The sequence below is a fragment of the Pituophis catenifer genome, unplaced genomic scaffold (assembly GCF_029215685.1).
Source record: "Pituophis catenifer annectens isolate HBS135680 unplaced genomic scaffold, rPitCat1.0.hap2 SCAF_6, whole genome shotgun sequence".
Taxonomy (NCBI): Eukaryota; Metazoa; Chordata; class Lepidosauria; order Squamata; family Colubridae; genus Pituophis; species Pituophis catenifer.
Window position 1 is genome coordinate 57,445,914 of NW_027256886.1, and position 25,198 is coordinate 57,471,111.

The 25,198-nt window shown below is 36.1% G+C and overlaps 1 protein-coding gene across 1 annotated transcript in view; it reads left to right on the forward strand.

The window, feature by feature from the left end:
• Positions 1-23,838, forward strand: part of LHPP (phospholysine phosphohistidine inorganic pyrophosphate phosphatase) — a 120,305-nt gene extending 96,467 nt beyond the window's left edge. Inside the window, exon 7 of the mRNA XM_070945570.1 lies at positions 23,545-23,838. Coding sequence (XP_070801671.1) covers positions 23,545-23,641 — 97 coding nt within the window. The 3' untranslated portion in view covers positions 23,642-23,838. The remainder of the gene's footprint in view (positions 1-23,544) is intronic.
• Positions 23,839-25,198: the final 1,360 nt, after the last annotated feature.

A 25,198-nucleotide genomic window follows, 5' to 3' on the forward strand; every position in this document is an offset into this window, starting at 1 on the left:
TCCAAAGTACCCAAAGGCCAGACAAGGAACAACGGACAGATCCCGGAGAGATTCAACCTAGAAATGAGGAGAAATTTTATGATAGTGAGAACAATCAACCAATGGAACAGGTTGCCTTCAGAAGTTGTGGGAGCTTCATCACTGGAGAATTTCAAGAAGAGACTGGACAGCCAGTTGTCAGAAATGGTATAGAAATGGCCAACCGCCATGTTTGAACAGGGGGTTGGCCTGGATGACCTACAAGATTCCTTCCAACTCTGTTATTCTGTAAGGCTTATATAGCATTTTATACCATGGTTTGCTTAATTAAATCACATTACATGCTGAGCCAAAACCAAAAAGACTCTATTATGGCTTAATGTGTTGTATGAAGCAACTCTGAAATTAAGGATGGGTTTCTTCTGAAGCATGGAGTGCACATTTTTTCTTGAGAAAATACAAGGCTAGTTTAAAACTTGCAAGCAAATGTATTTGTGCCCTCACTGATTACTGATTTGAAATACCACTTTGCCTTCAACTCCAAAGTACTGCCCAATCCTATAAATTAATTCTCCTCTGTGTGGCTTTGAAAAGATACATTGCTTTTATTGCTTAACTATAACTTCTCCAGATTTGTTGCATGCTTGATAATGCATCTATATGTAATACTTCAATTTTTGATTTGCTTTTATGGAAAAGCAAAATGACCATTGATTCCAACTCAGAAAAAGCCAGTTAAATTGATTGATGGTTGGTTTCTTTTCTTTGCAAAATTTAAAGTTTGCAAAAATTATCATTAAAGCAGAGCAAAGTTTAGAATGAATCCATCCACTCAGATTTTCTTTGAAAGCTAAAAGAAAAAAAAATCTGAGTTATACCCAGTCTTCATTTTTTTCCTGACACAGTGATAATTCTCAGTTCATGAATAGTTCAGAAGAATTCTATGAATAGTTCAGAGGTGTGAAGAGTTTCACCTTTTAAAGCAATAGAAATTTGGAAGATATTTTGCATTAAGGCCTGAGAAAGTTTTCAGAGGCCTAGATGTAAACACGGCTTGTTTCAGTTATATGTAATTTATCCTGTCCAACTTTTTGTGAAAACCAGACACAGAAATCTGTAAGTGAAGAAAACCAGGTGGAGATTTTTAAATTTTTTTTATTTTTTTTATTATTATTATTTTGCTTTATGCTTATTTTCTGTTCAAAACCTTTCTCTTCAAAATGTTCCCAGAAGTTTTCTCTTAACAAGAATAAAGCAATTCAGGTTATTTTTCTTTGAGGAAGAAGTAAATCAATAAATAATGATTTAAAAAAGAATGTTGTTCTCTCTTCCAGTACTGTTTTTAAATTTAAATTTCCATTTAAATACAGAATGTGCACTGTATATAATCCATAGTTTGCCTCAGAGGAATTAAACATTGCTGGAGTCCAGTAAACTAAGAATTGTAGAAGTCCATCATCTAAAAGGCAATATTTAAATGTGCTGCTACCGCTAAATCTGTATGGATCCGAAGATACGTTTGGTTTGGTTTGTTCGTTTGGATGCAGAAACAATATTAGGTTGTATGACAGAAAAAACAGTCTTTTTTTCTTGACACAAGGCCTTCACTACAAGAATTTACCTCTAGGTTCACTAGCTTTGCTGTAGGTATTCTTAGATTCTCCGCAGATCTTTTTGAGCTTTGTATAAAAACAGGGCTAGCCAGTCCAGCTCTGTAATTTGTAAAGGATAAGAGGAGAGAATTGCTTCAAGCTTGCTTAACAGGGAAGTGAAACATTTTTACAAAGAACATCCTGGTGGAGGGTCTGAAAGTAATCTAAAGATTTTTTAGAAAGTTTTAAATATGTGCATTGAACATACTCATTAATCCATTTTCTGTTGCTTTAGTCTGGCCAGCATAATTCCTAAATTGCTGTTTTTAAAATGGTTGCTTGATTTCTTAAGCCAAGTATTCTTTATCTAAACCTTTGTATCTTTAATCTTTCCAGAGCTGCAGAAGTGTGGGAATTTTTATTACTATTATTATTTGCTGTGAATATTCTGCTGTTTGAATTACATGAGTTCCACTTGACTTGGGGTGGATATGATGACAGACTGTTTAGTTTACTCTGTGCTTCATTGATGGAATTGGAATAAAGTTACATTCATGCTTCTCCTCTCTTCTATTTTTCTTCCTAGTTATTCCTACACACTTTGCCTCCCCTTTTCTCAGTTCCTACATTCTGATTGAAGTTGTTCCATCCAAAACAAGGATCTGTGGTTTAATGTTAGTTTACAAGCTCAGAACCTAAGCAACATTATAAGCCACATTCAATAATGATGAAGCAGGAAAGTGAAGTGGATCAACATTCAGCCTCATCATATTAGTAATCAGGAATTGAGCATATGAACCAGTCCCATGGGTTACACAAGAAGTATAATTTGACATTTTCACTGTGGAATGAAAGTATGCAAGCACAGCTGTCTACTGTTTGCACTGCAAGAACAGAACAATGTCATATCTAGCCACCTTTCCTCATTATACTGAGTCCAGATCAGGGGTGGGTTCTACTTACCTTTACTACCAGTTCGCAGTGGGGCCGCATGCGCGCTTGCTTTGCTTGCTTGCGCACGCACTCTTCTGCGCATGCGCAGAAGCATTTTGATGACGTCGGGGTCGGTGCGCGGAGCTTCCCGCCAGTTTTACTACCGGTTCTATAGAACCAGTGTGAACCGGGGGCAACTCACCACTGGTCCAGACCTTTATAACTGACTGAATCCATGGATATTTCTACTACTAATTGTTTTCCTGCTTCTGAACAAGTGCAGCAAAGGGATATATAACTGTTCAGGACATAATGGCCTGAGAAATGTTGTCTTTCTGAGAGGAAAAGTCAATCGCCTCCAAATGAGCCTCCAAGTAGACTAGAAAAATGAATGTATTTTTATTTTAATAGCATAAATTACTAATATTAACTTTAATCGTGGATTTATCTAGAATTGTATTGCATACTTCTTAAAATCTATCTCTTTAAAAGCTTTACATTCAAGTGCTGGGAAAAGTAAACATAAACGTTCAGAAAAGAAAACTCTTTTGTTTTTTATAACTGAGAGTTGCTTAAAGTATATGTTTGTATTTTCTGTATTTGGCATCTGCCCTCATTACAAACCATTATGTGAGAGGTGGAACCTTAAATGAACAGGGACATTAGTATATTGGTCTATATTCACTATTTATATATAGAGAGAATTTAGCCACAACTGAGGATTTTTCCCATTCACTTAAGCATTTCAGTTTATTAGATGCAAACTTGAAGTATTAGCACCCTAGAAATAGACAAGATTCTTTACTATATACAGGTATTTCCTCACCAAAACTGTTTCTTTTCTGTATTCTTGTTTCACCCAATTCTCCAACCATAACAGAAGTAGACATATCCAGGGAGACATCAGAGATGGATCTCAACCTAAAGAAGACTTTTGTTTAAAGTATGGGCATGTTTATGAGCATGAAACTCAAATTATTTTGAAAATTATGTAATAACATATGAAAATAAGCATTAAAATTGATTGTGAAACTGTAAGCTTGTCTGCTTAATCATTTCCGTAATGCCACTTTTCATACTGCATATGCTATATGTAAACAGATGATTATATTGCCTCTTTTTACCTTCACTCAAAATAATACAAAGGCAATGCATATTTCTTAATTTTATTCAAGGCCAGTCCCATCACATTATAGGAGATGTAGCCCAGATATTCAAATTGTGTGTCAAATTGTTGTACATGCAATGTATCTTATAGCTCTTCGTTGAGGGCTTTAAAATAGAGTCATAGTCTTTAGAAGCATTGTGGCCAGGATATTTATGGTGATTACATCCTTCCTATTCAAAATTAAGGAAGAACTCAAAGAGTTGACCAATGACAAAACAAACATCAGTTAAATATGAACAAAATCAGGAAAAGAATAGTAAAACAAAAATAGCAAAAATTAAATAAAAAATCAATGGCATATGAAAATAAGCAAAACCTAAACTGATTTAAGTAAAATGGGCAACTTTTTCAGGTACTGAATACCATTGGAGGGTCTTGCATAAAGGCAATCCTTCTAGTGTACAAAATCTTTTGAAGTCATCATATCTCAGAAAATTTCAATGTCCTCACCTTTGAGATCTTGCCATTTGCATATTTAGAAAATTTTGGAATTCTTGTATAATGATCTTTGAGGGCAATGGCCAGCATTTTGGTTTATAGATTAGATTGATCTCTCCATTGTCTTTCAGTAAAAATATATCAATGTTGTAGGTTGCTTAGTGTGAAGCAACAATGAGCTTCTTAAAGCAACTGCAAATAAATCCTCCTTTATGTACAGGCACACCTGAGGTAGGCATTGATATACACAAAACTTGTCCATTGTTTATGTAGTAACCTACCATATCCAAAACTGACTGTTGTCTAAGTTATCAGGAGTACTTTTGTCTACTCAGGATTACATTTGTTAGGATAGTTCCAATTCCAAATATTGAGCAAGGTTTTATTCATTCATTCAGTCAGTCAGTCAGTCAGTCAGTCAATCGGCCAATCAACTTACATGGCTGCTCATCTAACCACAATTTTAAAAATACAAAGCATGAAAATAGAAATACAAGATGAATACTGTTGATGAGTGTTTCTCAGCCTTGACAACTTTAAGATGTGTGGTCTTCAACTCCCAAAATTCCCCAGCCACCATATGCTGGTTGGAGAATTTTGGGGCTTCCACATGTCTTAAAGTTGTCAAGGTTGAAAAACATTACTGTCGATAATTGATAGCCAAGATTTAAAAAATCCATACAGATACAATGCAAATATTTCAAGAAAACTATTTTTCCAGATTCCAATAGACACACTGATTCCCAAACCCAGGAAAAGAACCATGTCTTCAGGGTCTTGCAAAAAACCAAGAGGATCAGGGCCTATCTGTTCTACAGAGAGATGAGGCTCCACAGGGCAGATACAGCAACAGGAACCTGAGGAACCTAAGGAAAGAAGACACCATGTATTTCATAGGCATAGAACTACTTTTTGAAATGTTTCTTCTGTGTTATTTGTTGTGGTTTCACTTTTCCATTTGCTATTGCACTTGAGTCATTGGAATAGTGATATTTGTATGCCAAGAAGTAATAATTATAAACCCAGTTTTTAAGAATTACAGCAATACATTTTCTTATAATTTTGTTGGTAATATTTACTCTGGAATACATATTAATATCAAAAGGAAACCTGTCTTTGTGTCAAGATATCAGAGTGGTATTCCATAAAGGGAGTAATTATCTCCAATACAGGCCTTGTTACCCTGGCAGGCAGAACAGACAACAAGACCATAAGCCCTTATGTGCCAATGGAAGTTATATCAGGTTGAAATGAATATGTTAATCTTGGCTGCATCCCAGTTCTTTAATGGTCCCCAAGTAGTCCTTTTACCCCAGTCTCTATTGGCTTTGAGCATCTCTAACGAAACATTTTCTGTTTTTCAAAGTTTTATTAATTTTGTCTAAAATTATGTCCAACCTACAACTATTCCATCTGTATATCAACCATTTTGGAGATTTAAATCCATGGTTTGGTTAAAAAAAAAAAAGTGTCCTGATTAAATTCCAAGTAATGCAGGGATTTAAGAAGGCATGTTTAACCAATAATTCTACTTCCATAAAATATTTTATGAGCACAAAAGGAGATAAAAAAATCTATTAAAGAAAAAAAAAAGAACAATATGCCCAGGAATGCTGGGCAGAGAGTCAACAGACTCTAACAAACAAAAATCATAGATTATTTTCATTCTGATATAAAAAACTGAAGTTTTCACAAGGTCAGAAAACAATATTAATTCAATCCCCTCCCCTGATGCCTGGTATAGGCATTTTCAAAGTGTATTTTCACCCAATCAGGATTATATCTCAAATATTCTGGTATTTGACGACCCTATTCTAGAATGGCTAACGGTAACTTATGTAGAAGTACAAAAACTAATTGTGCAACTCTTCCCAAAATAATAATAATAAAACTCCTATTGCAGATATAATTCCTCCAGAATTCTTAAAGATAAATCCATCAGTCATGACCCCTATAATTAGAATTCTTCCACAATAATCCCTTACAACTGGGTCAATTCAATAACACTAAAAAGTACTACTAGAAATAAAAGAAATGCTAGTTGACAGGAAAATAGTTTTGTCCTTGCAGCAATTAAATTATTCAAGGCCAAAACCCTAGAGGTGATGTTTATGAATCTCAGATATGTATTTACAAACACTTTTCAATCCCTGAACAAATGCAAACAAAATTCTTAAAATCAAGAGCACATATTCTTTATTCAACTTTTAATGTCATCACCAGAGTAGAGCTTGATTGCATCTCATTCAAAACTCAGGAAACATTATGTCAGCTAAGATTCTGCACAAAATAAATAATTGGGGATCTTCATTGGTACATTTCATTCCATATGGTATATGTCAGTCTATTCTGATAAAACAAATAGACCAAGATCTGAGACAGTATAGATGGTCAATACAACCATACTTTCTTTAGACTTTAAAAAAGCTTAGGTAGAACTTAAGTAGAGAAATCACTGGGCTCGTTGACTGGAATTTTGGCAATTCAAGACCAAGCACCACATGATGGGGTGAGTTCCCATTCTTGCCCCAGTTCCTGCCAAACTAACAGTTCAAAAGCATGCAAATGCAAGTAGATAAGTAGGTACCACTTCAGTGGGAAGGTAACAGTGTTCCATGTACCTCAGCATATAGTCATGCTGGCCTCATGACCATGGAAGCATCTTTGGACAATGCTGGCTCCCTTGGCTAGGAAACAGAGATGAGCACCACCCCCTAGAGTCAGACATGACTGGTCAGGAGAAAACTTTCCTTTTTTATATAGGACTTAGACACCCAGGAAGACAGAGCCAAACTCCCCTTGGACATTCCCCAGGATATACAGGATCTTATGAAAGGTATAGATAGCAAAGAGTTTTCTCAATAGTTCATGTAAATCCTTTTATACTTGGGTGACAGCTAGTCAATATGTCAGCTTCCATATGAAGATTGAATGTGAATTTCCTCAAACATAGAAGTTGAGTCTGCGTCACACAACCTTTTAGTGGCCTTATATTCTCTCTCTCTCTCTCTCTCTTTTTTGTAAACAAGTTTTATTAAAATTTTTCTTTCATCATACATATTTTATGAGCAGAGTGTTGACCGGGTCACATCTTATACAGTACATCTTTTATATATTAATCTTCATAATCTATTCCAAACTTCCCATTTTTTCCATATCCATCTCTTTTATATAATTCTTTATCATAAATTAATCATTTTTCACCATGTCTTGTTATTTCAGCTTCTGCCATATTATTCTTTTTTTCCAAGTCCATTTTACATGTTTCCAATTTCAGCCATATTATTCTTTTTCCATACTTCTTTATCTTATTTTAATTTCTTCTTAATATATAATACATAAACAATATCACTATCCGCCCTTAATTCCTAATCTCTTACAATAACATAAATTAATTATCTTATTTCTCCATTACAGAATATATTTCTCAAAATTCCCATCCCACTTTTTAACATTTCAACTTTGTCTCTTAATTTAAATTGTCTTCAAAATTAAACCAAGTTGCCATTTCACATTTCATCTGCTATTCTGTTACTAAGCAATATACATCATCATATTCAAATCTTACATTAAAACCCTTTATCTTAGTTGACCATCCACAATTAATAATATTAATACAATTCCCTTAAATTTACTAGTATATACCTTATTTCCCTTCATCCTTTCTACCAATCTTCCCTTCTTTAACCATTTTCTCTTGGTCTCTCCAAACTTCCACTTCTTAATAGTTTTCTCCTTTTATCCCATTCTCTTAACTTCTTCTTTTTCTTCTTTTTCTTTTTATGTTTATTATATCTTTTCTTCTGAAACCTTTTTCTCCCTTTTAGATATATTATTCAAGTAATTCTCCCCAAGCTTTCTCCTAGTCTCTTTCCACTATTTCCCGCTTTACCCTTTGATTGATTCTTTTTTGGCAGATGTTCCCCCCATCCACTCTTTTTTTGCCACTGTGAAATCATCTAACTGCTTTTTGCATTCAATTCCTTTTCCTTCAATATTATTTTCTTGCTCCTCATTTATGTTCTCTTTTACCACCTTCTCCCCTATTTCCTGTTCTGTGTGTTCCAGCAAAATTTCTGACTTTTTATTACCCTTTAGTGATTCACACATATTTTTAAACATCTCACTTAATTCCTCACACATCCAAGACACCATATTGCCGATTTAAGAAATTGTTAATCTTTTTGAATTATGTCACATTTAATTAAAATATAAAATCCATATAGTCTTATTTTCAAATAATGTCCAATCCAAATATTTATCAGTCCACTCCAAGTTAAAGCTTTGTTATCTTCCACAGCCTTTGAGAATCGAAACCAAGCACTGTAGAAAGACAAATACTCCTTAAAAGTTTCCACAGTTTCCAAATTATCATTTAGTAGTCAAGGTCACAGCTGTACTTTCTCTTGTATCTTCCAACAAATATTGCAGTAGTCTCTTTCCGCCAGCAGATGTCTCTTTCAAATCCACAATATTCTCAAACCAGCTAAATGTCAAAGCTGTCAAAAATATTTTAAATCCACATAAAAAATACTTTTCTTGGGTTCTTTTCTTTTATTATTTTTAATTTCTCCAAATCCAATTATAGATATGAAAAACTTTCTTGGGCTTTAGTATTTTAGCCTCCTCTTTGTTCTTCTCCCTCCACAGAATTTCCCAAATGCCAATTAGCTGCTCATTTCAGCTACAGGACACCTTTTAATGTTCCAAGTCAAAATTTTCTTTACCTGTGAGTTGGCCAATCACTCACCTGGTACCAGCACTCCGTTCAAACATCGCTCCTGCACAAAAACTTAGTCTGGTTGCTCCAGTTTCAGAGCGGGCATTTTTCAATGGCCGCCACCCCCATCGCCGGTCCGAAGAGCTGCCTCCGACCGTTGGAGGAACTTGCCTGTTCCTCTTGGTCTTCCAAGATGCCTCTTCTTTTTCACCGTCCCTACAGGACGGTTCCGGTCCAAAGACCCCCCGACAATGGTTTGTCTGGCTGGATTTTTGTGGAGCTGGTCAGACCCCGCTATTTTTCTAGTTGGTCTCACTGCGACGCTTCCGGTTTCCTAGTGGCCTTGTATTCTCATTGGTGATCAGAAGTAATGCACCCCTTCTTGAGCCTGATAGATTCCACTCATTATGAGATTATTCTTACTAAACGATAAATACTGGGTGTTTTGAATACAGTCACAAAATCTTTATTTATAGCCTTAGCTTATAGAAATTGTTTGGTGCCTCCAATGAATTGCTAATTTTATAGAGTTTCTTCTTCTTCCTCTTATATATGTATGTCTTGTTATGTGTGTATGTATTGGTGTGCTGTATTTTAAATTTTGTGACTTTGGATAGTGAAGTAGTTTAGTTAGATAGTTAGATGGATGGATGGATGGACGGACGGACGGACGCCTCCCTCATTTGGGGCCTTAGATGTTTTTTGACCTTATTTTGATTGAATTGTATTCCAATATTATATTTTTTTTTTATCATTGTTGACCAAGCAATATTAAAACATTAGAAGTATGTAGAACTGGGTTTCCTGAAGCAGATGTTCAACACATGCTTGAGTATGTTAAATTTAATCTTTGTCATCTAGAAAAACAGTGGAAAATGGTATTGGAAACATCAAACAGGGAGTCAGATAAATGTGGAAAGATGTTTTACTGAGTTATCCTTCTCACTCTTGAGCAAGAAGGATTTTCTGTGTCAGTGAAGTACTATAATTAGCTTGCCAGAGCTGTGTCATCTCTCAACCACAGGAATAGAATCAGATTTCATTTTTACATCTTGTATTTTACTGAAAGGTCATAAAGTAATAATGAGAGATAGATTGCATGATAAGCCAACTTGTTTCTCTTTCTTTGAAGCTGTGGTGTAATTAACTATACATAAATGCCTGGGTTTGTATGGTTTTCATACAAAGGAATGGATATACAGTACATACTGTATCCCTAATATCCATGCACAAAAGATACAGGTTTTTCCTTTCCTGTTTGCTAGGTTGACCCTTTCACATCAGTGGAGGGAGACGTCAATGTTTTTCAGTCTTGGTGGGCAGATTGAACCTACCCTCCTCGATGACCATTAAAGTTCCTGTGTTACCAGCAAAAATTATTATATAGGAAGCATGGAAGTAATGCTTTGTTTATAGAAGTGTTATTACCAATCCATGCATTTCTAAAAAAAACCTACCTATTTAAAAGATGTTATTTTCTGAGGCTGCTATCTAATCCACATAATAGGCATTGGTTTTCATTAATATTGCTTCAGATAAACTGCCTTTTTATATTGTAAAAGTGAAAAACTGTATCTAAAAGCCAAATAGAATTTGTTTGGTCTCGTGCAGTGGTTCCCAATGTGGGCCCCAATGCCTCACAGGAGGGCAATTTGATTTTTAATGGGGGCAATTCTAAAATGAGCTATTAACTGAATTTTTGAAAGCCCGCTAATTGTTCTTATATATTTGTGATGAAACAGCTGTGTTTCATTTACCTATTGTTGTCTTTGTTAAAGTGCATTTCCTAGGGCCTGGTCTGAAAAGGATATCGTAGCTGGGGGGAGCAGGGAGCAACTGCCAGCCAATAAGATGTGTTCCCACTAAGGATCACGGGACTAGCAGAGTCTCTCTCTCTCTCTCTTTTTCTGTGCGCTTTGCTGCTGGGGTTGCAGGGAGAGCTGCTCTGTGGGGAGACAGAGTGGATGGCTGCTAGGGGAAGCCCAGCAATGAGGATACAGAACCAAGACCCAAGTTTAAATAAGAAATGGTTAGATTTACAGTTATTTTTAGTCTGTGTTTTCCTAGGCCATGTTTTTACTCTTTTTTTCTCAGAGACTTTTCTCAAAGACTTTTCCTCTCAGAGCAATCTGGGGCTGGGCCACGCATGCGTAGACCTTGCCAGGCCTGTGTGATTCACCTCCACCTACTGAGCCACCAAAGCTTTTCCCCACTAAGCTGCAGGTTCAAACCAAGTGGGCGAGTCATAGGTTACAACCCCCCTTTTGTTCATGACAATCTTATTATTTATAAATTAAGCTAAGAATGTTTTTTAAATTTCCCTCATTCTGCGCCATCTTCTTTTAATAGTTATTTCTTTTAATAATTTGCATCGTTTCATAAGTTTTTCTCACATTTATTTCCTTTAGTCACAAACCCTATGCATAAAATGTATAGTGCAATTAATTAAAGTAATTAATATGATCAAAGTATTACAGAAAAAGTTTTCATTAAAATTATTTTATATTTATGCATTTCAGTTCTCTATTATATGTTTTGAAACTTTATTTGCTGTTTTTTCATATCCCATCATATTATTATTTTTTAAGTTCCTCAGTACTTCTACTACCTTTCATTCTTTTATTTTTCTCTTTCATGGATGCCATGTTCTTTGGAACCTTGTTTGAACCAAGTTAATGGCCTTTTAGGCTTCCTCCATGTGAGTAGGAACACTTTTTGAATAGTAAGAATTATATGTCACGGGTGGGGGGGGGCATCAGGATTTTAGAGATGCTTAGGTGGGGCACGGCCAAAAAAAAAGTTGGGAACCACTGGTCTAGTGGTTAAAACACTAGGCTAGAAACTAAGAGACTGTGACTTCTAATACTGCCTTAGTTATGAAAACTGGATGAGTGACTTTGGGCCAGTTACTCTCAGTCCAGCCCACCTCACAGGGTTGTTGTTGCAGAAAAAATAAGAAGTGGAAGGCGTGTTAGATATGTTTCCCACCTTGAGTTATTCATAAAAATAATAAAGGTGGGATATAAATAAAGTAAACAAAATTTTACTTGAGACAGATTAAATGACATTTTGGTAGGATTGTGCATTGAGTCCTCTTGTTGCTTGATGTGTAAGGATTGCCTTCCTAAATAATTATTAGTATATTTAATATACAGACTTGTAATCTGCATTGCTCAACGTTGTTAGAAGCCAAAATATTGGATTCAGTTTTCCAGGCAGCTTGAGAGAGACCAAAAAGTTAATATCTCAAATACAGTGAATTAATAAATACACCCTATATAATTCTGTAGTTTAATTTCGGGTTTCTTTTTTATATTTGGAAGCCTGTTTTTTCCATGAAAGATTACTTTTCATGATAATATCTAATTACCATGATACAGAACAGGCCACTTGGGGGGAGAGATGGAGAAGAATCAACAATGTAACTCACAATTAATAAAACTAAATTACAGGGATATTAACCCAGATTTTAATCATTGAACTGAAAGCTCTTTTCACAATTTTCTCAGTAAATTGGTACAAGGGAATAAAATGGGAATAGTTACTGTTTCGGGTGAGGGGATGAGAAAAAGGCCCCAATTTATTGAAAACAGCTGTGCTACTACCAAAAAATAGTTTTTCTTAGTGTATGTATATTATTAGATATATTACTACTATATATTAGAGGGATTGTATAATTTCATATGTAAATGTATGTATGTCTCTATCTATCTATCTATCTATCTATCTATCTATCTATCTATCTATCTATTTATCTATCTCTCTCCTCTAATCCTACAGTCCTAGCATTCCTTTCAATATGATAATTTAGCATCAATATATTCCCCAAATAAATGATGTATTATCCCGGAAAGATTTTAAAAGTTAGCAGGTGAACCAAAAGAAAGAAAAGAGTAGATAAGAATTACCATCAAAAGGGTGGGCACTTGTTGCTTAAAAGCGAAGTAGCAAGTTTCAAATATCATCCCCAGGATTAGAGAAAACCACTAGAGGGTATTGTAGCTTTTTCATTCTTTCCAGCCAAGGAGTTGTTTGATATTGAAGTACACATTCTGAGCATTGCCCAGAGCAGCTGGCAAGAGCGTCTCTCAGCACAGATAAGCAGACCAAGCAGCTTTTCCCGCAGTCAGGGGTAACCAGGCCTTGAGCAATATATAATATGAATATATTGGTAGGCAACCTTCAGCGCTCCATTTACAGCATGATGTTAAAGGGTTCCTTGTTTCCTTTTAATTATGTAATAACAAAAATTGAGGACCCAGTTTGTGGGGGCAATAAGCTGACTTTGTATAAAATATACAAAAGTATGAAGGCTATTGCTTAACGCACTGTAAGCCGCCCTGAGTCTCCGGAGAAGGGCGGCATATAAATCAAATTTAAAAAAAAATAAAATAAAAATTGTGCCTTTACATATTATTTATACAAAGCACACATCAAATGCACATGAATCAAATGCATTTACAAAGTTTTGAAATGTGACAACACTTTTCTGTGTTCGTTTTTGGATTTTGCACAAAATATGCCTACCAGGGGCAATGCAGAAACAAGTATTAAGGGCATGATAAGAACTGTGCACTAAATGAACCATTTTAGGAGTAATGTGCACAAAATGCAACTTCTTGTGACAAAATTTGGAAACTTGGCATTGAACTTGCGATCAGGAAAATGAGCAACTGAGTGAAAATTGATAAATTGAATCTATAACTAGTTGTAATGGGAAATAGCATGAAGGAAGGTTTATCTTTCTTTTACTATCATGCATATTCTTCCCATAATCGTTGCTTTGAAAGGAAGGGGAAATATGATGAAACTAATAACTTTGCGGGGGGAACGTTCCAATTAAAATAAAGTCTAAAAGGATGGTGTTGGAACACATGCTTTGCATACATTTGATCCAGATTTAATCCCTGTCATATTTAATTAGCAGTGAGAAAGACCTCTATTCAAAGTCCTAGAGAGTTACTAGGCTGAAATGATTAACAGATGTTTCTGTGGAGATGTCTTGAGCAGTACAAATTGCTCTGGGAAAGGAAAGGCCAGTGATTTTTAAAAAAATCCCTTTTAAACCATATAGAGAGGACTATTGATTCATATTCACAAAGAAAATGAACATCATTTAAGAATTCCATCCATATAATTAACAGTTTTATGGAATGGGAAGCTGGGACAATATGTGTTGCACTTCTCTTTTTCACATCCCCATCACTGGTTGGGGAGAATATTTATAAAGGGAAATATGTTCTATATGTATGCATCTCACCAAGACACATATAGTTCTGTAGTTCAGTTTTGTGTGGTTGTGAGGCTTTGACCTTCATGGGGATGTGGTGATTGGGTTTGATTGAGGATGTGATTAGATGACATTTGCAAATTACCACATGTTAAAAAACCATAGCTCACCAGGTTAATTGTGATCACAATGTAAGTCTTAGCATTAATGAAAGTAATTACAGGGCTGACAGCGATTCACCTCCTGGAATGGGGGAATTTGTTCCATAAGGCAAAAAGGATTGTGTGAATCTTCCTTTGGAATTATAGAATAATGATTTTTCCTCTTATGTACGCTTACATTTTGTAAAATTTGATGTTGTTTGGACTTACAATAAATGCTGGTGGCATTTGTTATTTTAAGGATGTTGAGATTTAGTCTTCAAAATAATAAAAATAAACTTTATTTCCTCTGTGAGAGACATTGAATAGTTTTAGGAGATTTATTCCCTCTTTTGTGCGAATATATATTTACTGTCCTTGGGGATGTATTTAACTGAAATTCTTTGAAGCTGAATAGTTGAAAGCACCAGCTAAACAGATCTTATTACTATTAAAATTAACTGTAATTATATATTGTTTCGCTCTTACTGTACATCACTGTATTTTGTTGTTATACATAGATTGTAGCTGTTGCTTCTGTAAACTATAGAGACTTTCTTTGAAGTAATTTATAAATGCATAGCAAATACATATTTCTAAAGAAAAAGTTAATTTAATATGATAGTTAGATTATCACTGTATAATTATTTATATAAAAGTAAATTTTATAGCATTGATCTCAGTGAAAATTATGTGTATAAGGTAGTATATTACCTCAAAGAAGTGGCAAAACTGAAAATTTGCTTCTTAGATTGATATGATTGAAATAGCATGTATAATATATGCTAATTTTTCCAAAATCAATCCTCTGAAAATGCTGGATATAGAAAAAGAATGGTTATTTTATCTTTAGCTAAAATCTGTTTGATAAGGTGTTCCTGCCAAAACATGCCATTGATAATTCTTCTAGAAACTTGCCAGGTTATAGTATGATTATTGGTATGATTATTATGGTTATTATTTGATAATATGAGGAATATGAGATGCGTATGTTTGTCTCAGCATAGCTGTTTGAGACAATATATTTGCAAGAGAATACCATAAATGGTTATCATGCTTTGTTGATACTTACCTTCACATGGCCACTAAATATACATGTTCATATATTTTTATACTCTGTGTGTATGTGTGTGTGGAGAGAGAAAGGGAGGGAGGGAGGGAGACGAAGAGAGGGGGGTGGAGGGAGAGAGATATGATATTCCATAATTAGGCTATGACTGTCTAGAATCCTTCTCTCTTACATTTCCAGAAAGCGATGATGGAATATAAACTGTGGCAAGATAGGCAGCGAACAGATTTTATACATAAATAAATAAAAATATAAATACCAACAGCAGAAGCAGTGTGTTCTCAACTGTCATGTTCTCCAAAGCTCCTTCCTATTCAGGGCTTTGAGTCCGATCCCTGATATCCTGAGAAGATACTGGAAGCATTTAGCAACTAGTGCAACATACAATTAAAATCAGTAAACAAGGGTTTCTAGATTACATGTTCGACAGTAGATTAGCTAATGCATTGTCTATTTGCAGCCTTCTTATTTCATCTTGAGAGCCAGAGGTGTTTAGAAAGCAGAGATGCATTAAGAACAGCTATTGTAATGTTTGACAGACATTGATACAATTAAGATGCCTAATGCACATGAGAAGCAGATTAGAGTTGGAAGAACTGCTTAATGTGAAACTTGTTTATACTGGAACTAGAATCTTATTTTCATCAATAATTCTTGCCTGCCAGAAAGCAGACTGCAGTCACGTTTGGCCCAGAAGTGGTTGAGAAAGTAGATTGTAAAATACTCCTGGTTTTCAATCAGTTGCACAGCCAGTGATCATTTTCACAGTGTGAGTTCTTTCAATCTTATTTTCCCTTACACTGTATTTTTTGTTTTCTTTTGTTTATTGTTTCTCTTTCTTAACTGTATATATTTGTCTTTAGAAGTGTATTGTGGAATACATGTAAATGAATGCAATATCTGCACTGATTTACTCTCACTAACAAAACTCCAGCATTCTAATACTAGATTTTACCTTACTCTACAACAGTGATTCTCAACCTTGGCAACTTTGAGATGTGTGAACTTCAGCTCCCAGAATTTCCCAGCTCAATGCTGACTAGGAAATTCTGGGAGATAAATCTCATCCAAGGCTGAGAAACACTGCTCTGAAACTTTATTTTAATTAAATCACTGACATTTGCTCTTGGGCGACAGAGGAAAAGTATAAAAAAAACTAGAAATTTGAATACTATCATAAAACAGAAGGCTTCCCACTATTTTTATTCATTTCTATTCAGTATACACTCTTATCCTATGAAATGTAATGGGATTTTCCCACTAAATATGGCGGCACGGACCTACACATTTATTAACAATGCTAAGATGATACAGGAAAAGAGGAACTTGATAATTTGGCTTTTGCACTATGAAGTTGTATGTATTTATTCTGTAGCCCATGGGATTGCTTTGGAATAACTGAAAATTGTAGTTGCTGTAGGAAACTGGCTTTGCTCCAGGGCAACAGAAGCTTTTGAAAAATCATACTATGCTTCCATTTTCTACACACCAAAGTTAAGCAGGAATTCTTCCCTAGTGATCTTTATCTTCACTTTGTTAGCTTTCTTCTCTGTTCATCAGGAATATGATGGAGCCAGATTGTTAATTATTTAGTTGTATTGTTAATAGTCATCTGACAATTGTAAGCCACAACAAAGGACTTAGAACAAGGTTACAAGTCAGTTCTCTCTAATTCTCTCTCTAATACTTCCTGCCAAATCTTCTCAGTTTGCACATGCAGAATTTTACAGTGCCAACCTATGATCTTCAAGCATCAAGGTTATTGAAGAGGAGAAAAAAGCATGAGGTTCCTGTATCAAAATGTAAACTTATGGGTTTCTATGGTAAATCTCCTTGGCCAACTCTTTTACTTTATCAGCATGCAGACTTGCTGGAAAAAATAGTAGCAGGAAACACAAGCACAAGACTGGTGTTTCCTGACATTATTCAATTTACCTATTTATTTATGGAAATAATTATTTTACTTTCCTGATTCTGTGCAGTTGTCTTCTTCTTTCAAGTGTTATTCCCGCGCTATGCCAGGGTCTGCTTATTCCCGCTATGGCTTGGTCCTTTCTTGTGCAGTGAAGAAAAATATAATCTATGGTCAGTTATCTCATCTGTCCATGATAATTAACATTAACATGATAAGCTTTACATGACGAGCTCTAATGTCTTTATTTTACTCTCTCCTTATTAAATTGCAGGGAATAATTGAATTAGCTGAATTTAGTCTCTTTTTTAAATACTGTACATTGTACCTCTGCTTTTGATAGTATTTAGAAATTAAAAGAGCATATATTTTTATCAAATAAAAAAAATAAATAGCTGGGTCCTTTCCTGATTTATGTGCTTTAAATTCAGATGAAATTTAGAGTAAAACAAAACCTTCCATTTAAAAGAACTTGGTTCTTGGCCCTGAAGAAATAATACAATCCAAGCCATGGAAAAAATGGTGGGTGGCTGCAGCTAATGTCTCTGAAAGTCAAAGAACAAAACTATTTAAACTTTAAAAACAAAACAAACCATGGCTTTGGATAACTGTGCAGGCAACTCCCGAGTCCTATATTTGTACATGAGGCTAGATTAAGATAATCAAGGATTGATCACTTGTTATTCAGACTTATTCGGAAATGGAATCAATTAGTCTGAGTGGGCATGGTTGCCATAAGATTTATGGCTTAGCATGAGATGTGAACAAAGTCATTGTCTGAGTTCCCACATCACAGTAAGCCATAGTTCACAAAGCTCTTAGACCAAAGCTGTAGGGGGCTTAGCACAGCATGTGAATACTGGGCGTGTTTTGTTGCAATATATTCCTTTACATCTTTCGGTAATATAGTGTCTCTATGTGTGTATGCATATTTATATTCATTTAAAAATTTTTTTGTCTAATATACACAATGAATTGGGGAATATCAGCACAGCTTAAAATACTGATTGAGTGATTTTACATTAGGATATTGGGGGGAGTGTATGCTTAAATCTTGGTTCCAAAGTGGAATATACGATGGAATTTACTTCAGAGAGATACAATAGCATGTGCTTATACTTTTATTGATTCTTATTTAATTAATTTCAAGTATCTTGTCTTTTAAGATACAAATCCTGCTTAAGTAACATCATTAATAATAAATACAATTATATATTATTTTTAAAACAATGGAATACTTTTGAAATTTCCCCCCAAAAGCTGTTTCTGCTAATGTCAAGCAAGAGTTGAGGAAGACAAATTTGCAATAAATAAATGTTTAGGATGATCTTTATTTGCTATCTTCTATTCTTCCCTATTATATTCTGAATGCAAAGAAACTCGAGTGATGCCTCAAGATAAAAGATAAAATTTTCATTAATAACTTTTGAATACCATGCCAGTTAGCTTCTGGGTGCAATTCAAGGTGCTAGTTGTTTCAGGACATGATTGACTTCAATAGGTGTAAGTATACTCTATCTAGATTTATCCCTCTAAATTTAGGATAGGGGCAACTTCTTCCAATCCACATGAGTTGGATTGTAGTTTCCATAATTTCAAGTTTTTGGCCTCCGTATGTCCTGTTTTTGGCCTCTGTGCAGGACTTTTGTGGAGGCCGAAAATAGGGCGTGCAGAGCAGAGGTGGATTTCAGCAGGTTCTGACCAGTTCTGGAGAACCGGTAGCAGAAATTTTGAGTAGTTCGGAGAACTGGTAGTAAAAATTCTGACTGGCCTTGCCCCCATCTATTCTCTGCTTCCCAAGTCCCAGGTGATCGGGAGGAAATGGGGATTTTGCAGTAACCTTCCCCTAGATTGGGAACAGAATGGAGAGTTTACAGTATCTTCCCCCTGCCATGCCCATTGAGCCATGCCCCGCCCACCAAGTCACATCCACAGAACCGGTAGTAAAAATTTTTGAAACCCACCACTAGTGCAGAGGCCAAAAATGGGACACATGGAGGCCAAAAACGGGGCGCGGGAAGGCCAAAAACGAGGTGCATGGAGGCCAAAAACGAGGTGTGTGGAGGCTGAAAATGGAGAGCGTGGAGGCTGAAAATGGGGTGCACAGACACCAAAAATGGGGCATGCGGAGGCCGAAAATGGGACATGCGGAGGACAAAAACAGGATGCACTGAGGCCGAAAACAGGGCATGTGTAGGCCAAAAACAGAGCGCACAGAGGCCAGGGCGTGTGGAGGCCAAAAACGGGAGTGCGTCTTATGGTCAGGTGCATCCTATGGAGCGACAAATATGGTAATAGCCAACGTCCTTAACAGCTTATTAAATTGAAATATTTTTTCAATTCTTATATTAAATTTGCTCTTCAGCTAAGCTGCCCTATTGAAAAATGTGCACACCTTACATATGCTCAAAATTCATTGTAAAAATATGGAATTTGAAAATTTTATTGGGAAAATATGAAATATTTTCAAAATCAGTGTCAAGGCTTGAATTTCTCCTGCTGTGAAATAAAACTTTCCATATGTCAGCAATAGCTTTCTTGTCTGTTAAAAAATGAAATTCATTAGCATAAGAAGCATTTGCTCATAGATTCTGGCATCTCACTAAATACTCATGTGTGAAAAGGAAAGAAAACACATTCCTTTGAACATTGGACTTTATTTTTGAGCTCTATAAAGGAAACTGCAAAATAAACAGCAGATTACCAGATGGTCTGATGAATCAACAATAATAAAAATTTCTAAGCTCAAGGTTATAAGATATTAGGATATGATTATCTGTTACAATGCCCTAACTCTGAAGTTACTGCTTTAATAAAGAAAGACAGCACTGTTTATAATTACAGTGTACAAACTCAGAAAATGAAGGGCATGTAATGAATACATCGAAAGCTTTAATTTTCTGCATTAAATATCATAAGTGAAACAATCCCTTCTTGCAGAAGTTACAGATTTAAAAACATACAACGAAACAGGATTTAAAAGAATAGGAAAAGTGTCGAATCAGAGCCAAGTGGTTTTCAGTACCACAATCAGCAGATCAAAGAGATGGATCTGCCCATAAACAAGCTGTTATATTCTATTACTCAAGTGGCCTTGGGCACAGTGAGTGGCTGGAGAGAGGAAGGGTCCAGCTTTTGCAACTATATATTTCTGTTTACCCAAAGAACAGGAGTGGTTTTGCCAAACTGGACACGGTATAACTGCATCAATTCTATATTGAAAATCTAGCACTAGTTACAAGCATTTTCACAGCCTTGATTTGAGAGTCTGGTTTTAAGTTTTAAAACCCTAGATGCTTTTAAATCGGTTATCTGCAGGGTAAAGCATTTCTGTTATTACGGGTAATAATTTCTCAGAATAATTTTTCAGTTATCAAAGCTACAAAGGGACTGCCCTCCAGAGTTTGGAAGCAACACCAATAGCATTTTTTAAAAGGCTCTTCCCTTATTTGTGTAGCTGTCATTAATCTCTCTATTCTTTGTCCATACAAAGATTATCAAAAAAAGTATCAAGGAGCTGCCCTTGAAGAGCATCCAGAAGCTCCAGTTGGTGCAAAATGCAGCGACCTTCATGGTTTTGTGCAGACTTCGGTGCGCACATGTATCACCTCTCCTGCAGGAGCTGCATTTGTTGCCGATTTGCTTCCAGGTGCAATTCAAGCTGCTGGTTGTCACCTTCGTGGCTTAGGACCAGGTTATCTGAGGGACCATCTCTTGCTGGTCACATCTACTTGACCCACCAGAACGGGGAGGCAAGGATTGTTGCAGGTGCCATCCCCTAGGGAGATACACCTGGTGGGACCAAGAAGAAAGGCCTTCTCCGTAGTGGCTCCCTCTCATTTCCCTAGAGATTAAAATGACCCCCATTCTGACACTCTTCTGGAAGGCGCTGAAGACCTGGTTCTGCCAGTGGGCCTGGGAAACGCAAAGCGGGATGAAGCCCATTAATTGGCTCATAATGATGTGTTGTTGCCGGAGCAGGGGGTGGGGGGTTATTTTATTATATATGATTATCTCTTTTATTAGTTTTATTGTTTTTATATGATGTTTTTATATTCTTGTAAGATGACTTGAGTCGCCATGTGAGAATAGGCTACAATATAAATATAAATAAATAAATACATACATACATACATACATACATAATCTTATCTTGAGTATAACTTAATCATTTTAATTTTTTAGTTTTTTAAATTATTGCTAATGACTATAATACTATTTGAACATTTCATTATGTTTTTTTTTAATTCTTCTATTTTGTGGTGGTTTTCACAAAAGTTAAATTCTCTGAATAAATAGAAGTAAATTGTAATCTCATACACTGACTGTGTGGCAAATTAGATAAGTAGACTACCAATGAAGAGTGAGTCCAAACAGTATAAATGAGGACTTTCATCCACTTGATAAACAAAGACAGCTTCAGAGCATTATCAAAAGGGAAAACTCCCTGGAAGCCTCATCCCAAATCAAATATATGATTTGTTCTGACAATTATGTGTTGAATCCTGCAAATCAGTCATTGGTAGCTTTATCTTCACCGGTTGATAAGTAAATAAAACCTTGAGTCTTAAACTGGTTGAATGAAAATAGAATGAGTGACTGAAGCTACAGTGACTGTGATTCCTGCCTTTGAAGCTCACAGAACTAAGATGATTTCTTAAGATGCTCTTAAAATATCTCAAGATATCACCTTCATTCCAAAATATCACCCCAAGATATCATCTTGAATCATTCCAAAAAGAAGCTCATTAATGACTGCTGCTGCAGTCAAATCTACCAAAATATATAGAATGTATCAAAAAGTCAAATTCCATAAGCCATTAGAGTAAATGTAAACATTAGAGTAAATGTTACTGTATATTCATAGGTCATGAGTTAAAGGAATCAGGAAGTATTCAGAACAAAATGGCAGCCAATTTGAACATTTAATGTAATGTATTTAATAAATCGTGTTATACGGGACTATGGGACTAGCTCTCATTCCAAGATGTTACAAACAAATGTATGTGAAATTGATCACTGTTTTGCAGTGCTTAACAAAAAATTATTTAGTGTAATTACTAAAGGGAGCATTAGGCAAGTTTGTCTGCATGCTGACCATGACTCATTCAATAATTAAAATGTGAGTTGAAGTGGGGTCCTACTTTAATTTCCTAAGTATTAAGGTGGATAGGTGTTTGTTTTTGTAACTTCATCACTGGTATTGAACAACATGTTCAAAACCTTAATTTGCTTTGGTTAAATAGGTAAATTAACTTACTTAACATAAAATTACATCGATAACAACTTATTAATTAGAGTCTCCTTTGTACAGGACAGAACAGTCCATTGGTAGATATGGTCCATAGTTTATTGGTTTTGGTAGGGAGAAGGAAGGTGACAGTGACCAATTTGATGACACAGTGGGGGCAGGAGAAGCATCCTCTTTTTAACTCCTATTAAGGTGAATGATGGCCTGATTTTATAGACTGTGGATTTTACAGTTTAAATGTAAAGTATAACATGTAGGAATTTGTTAAGCTAATGATGATTTTAATAGCTGACCAGCTGCGATAAGGCTGTAAACCAAGATGATGCAATGAGAATGAGTCAGCAGGGTATCACTTTAAGAGGCTGACTATATAAGGGAGGCCATTAGAGGGCGTCTCTCTCTTCTCATGTATCTCTCTCCTCATGTTCTATCTCCATTGTAGTTCTCTGTGTATTTCTATACGTGTGTGCTTTCTGTTATAGTTGAAGATTGATTGATTGCCTGGCTTTGCTTAGCACGTGTATGTATATATACTGTAGATAACTTGTAGATAAACCACTATTCGTAAGACAAAACCTCTGTGTACTGTATTTTGCTCCTGGGTTGTCTTAAACTAGCAGTCACACTGTGCACACTCTGACAGAATTTCAAGGATTCTTTGAACAATGTTTGTGGTTTACTGTCTCAGAATGGTAGGAAAAGCCCACTACAGATTTTTAGGACTTGCACTGCCAACATGTGGGTGGTGCGTTTGGAAGTGGTTCCAGGGATTGCAAAAAAAAAAGGGGGGGGATTCAGGGCTGGAATTTGCCTAATCCTGCTCAGAACCATGTCTGTACAAGCAACCCCTACAATAATCAAGTGCATGGATAAACACAGCACAATCCTGGGGTGGGAGTGTGGGAGAGATAAAATACAAAATTTGCTGTGGACCATGTTCATTATATCTTTGTTTAAACATTGATTCACGGCTAAAAGAGACAGTGTGAAAGGCACAGTGTGAAGTAGCACTAGGAAATTAGACTCTGCGGAGAATGAAATTGTGTAACTTGCTACTGTTTGCATGCCCCAATTCATCCTCTCGCTGTTTTGTGCTTTTATCCCCTTTGCAGACCTTGTGATGAGCAGCATCCAGAAGTCAAAGCCGACCTTTATGTGAACAACCTGGCAGAAGCTGTTGATGTAATACTCAAGTATTTGCATAAATGAAAATGCTGCAGGAGTCCACTCTAGGCAGATGTTAATGTAAGATCTTTGGCATAGCTGCACATTTCTAGCAATGTTCAAGCCTTCCTCCATTGTTTATGGACTAATTGGGAAGCAACTTGCAGTACCACAAACATGCCTTCAACAGTCTAGTTTAATTTGCTATTGTATCCAGTTAACCACAATAAAAACAAAAAGTTTAATGCATCCCTGTTACTCTGCTCTAGGAATCCTTTGAATCTTGTTTGTCTGATTTGGGGGTACTGTAACACATCACTGAATAAACCTCTGTGCCATGGGAACTGTTTTTTGTCTTGGCCATTTTTTATTATTATCTTATTTCTTGCAAAAAAGAACCCTACAGGAGGGGTGTCAAATTTGATTTCATTGAGGGCCACATCAAGTTTGACCTCAAAAGGTCGGGGTGGGTGTGGCCAGGGTAGGCATGGCCAGCTCAACATCACTCATATCGGGGGCACCTGTGGTGGCCCAAGTGCTCTGCCATCAAAAATGGGCTCTCGAGCTCCGTTTTTGGTTGCGACAGCCTCCTGCAACCCTCTGCCAGTGAAAATGGAGCTCGGGAGGGCCGCATGCAGCCCTCCCAAGCTCCGTTTTCACTGGCAGAGGCATCGCAGGCTGGTCCTTCGCTGTTTCCAGGCCGGTCCCTCAGGCTGGATCTAAGCATTACCCAGGTCAGATCTGGCCCGCGGGCTTTGAGTTCGACACCCCTGCCCTACAGAAAGCAATCACTGCAGATTCTAAAGAATTTTGTGCAGAATTACCTTAAAAAACATAAGTAAGATCACGTCTTTGGATAATTTTTCATTTTTATTGTCTTCACCCATTCAGTAGGAAGAAAAAAAGGATCATGCTAAGGAATATAGACAGATGTTTATACAACAGAGTGTTGATCAGCATCCATACTACAGCTGGCCCAAACGTTTCTTCCTCCTTCCTCTGGGACAGGACGGATCTTCCAAGTTTTCAGTAGAAGCTGGTTTTCCAGTGTTTTGAGGGTGGCATCCTGTAGCATCAAAACAAAACTTTCCACATTCCCAGTCCCTGAAGCAATTTTGCTTTCTTTTAATCTGTTTTAACAAGAAGATGAATGAATTACATAAACATAATGCAGAACATGTAGATGGTTTTAAGATGCATGCAGCCTTCCTGAAATTAAAGGAGGAACAGCAGACCAGCGTTTGAATCACTGGTAGGCGTACATCTATTACTTTAGTTTCCAAGCTGGATTGAAAGATCCAGCTAGAGTGGGTGCTACCTTTATATTACATTTATATATTACATTTCTTCTTTGAAACTTGAACATTCTTACAGATAGTCCTTGACTTACAACCATTCATTTAGTGACCATTCAATGTTACAACAGCACTGAAAAAAATGACTTATAATTTTTTTCCCCCTGTAATCTGGACTGTCCCAGGGTAGTTTCAAAAAATGCTTGACCTTCAGTTATTGTGACCTCCTGATGAAACCCAAATTAAATAAGAGCTCATCAGTTGATATTTTGTGTACAGGTAATACCCAGGTTATGAGCGTTCCCTT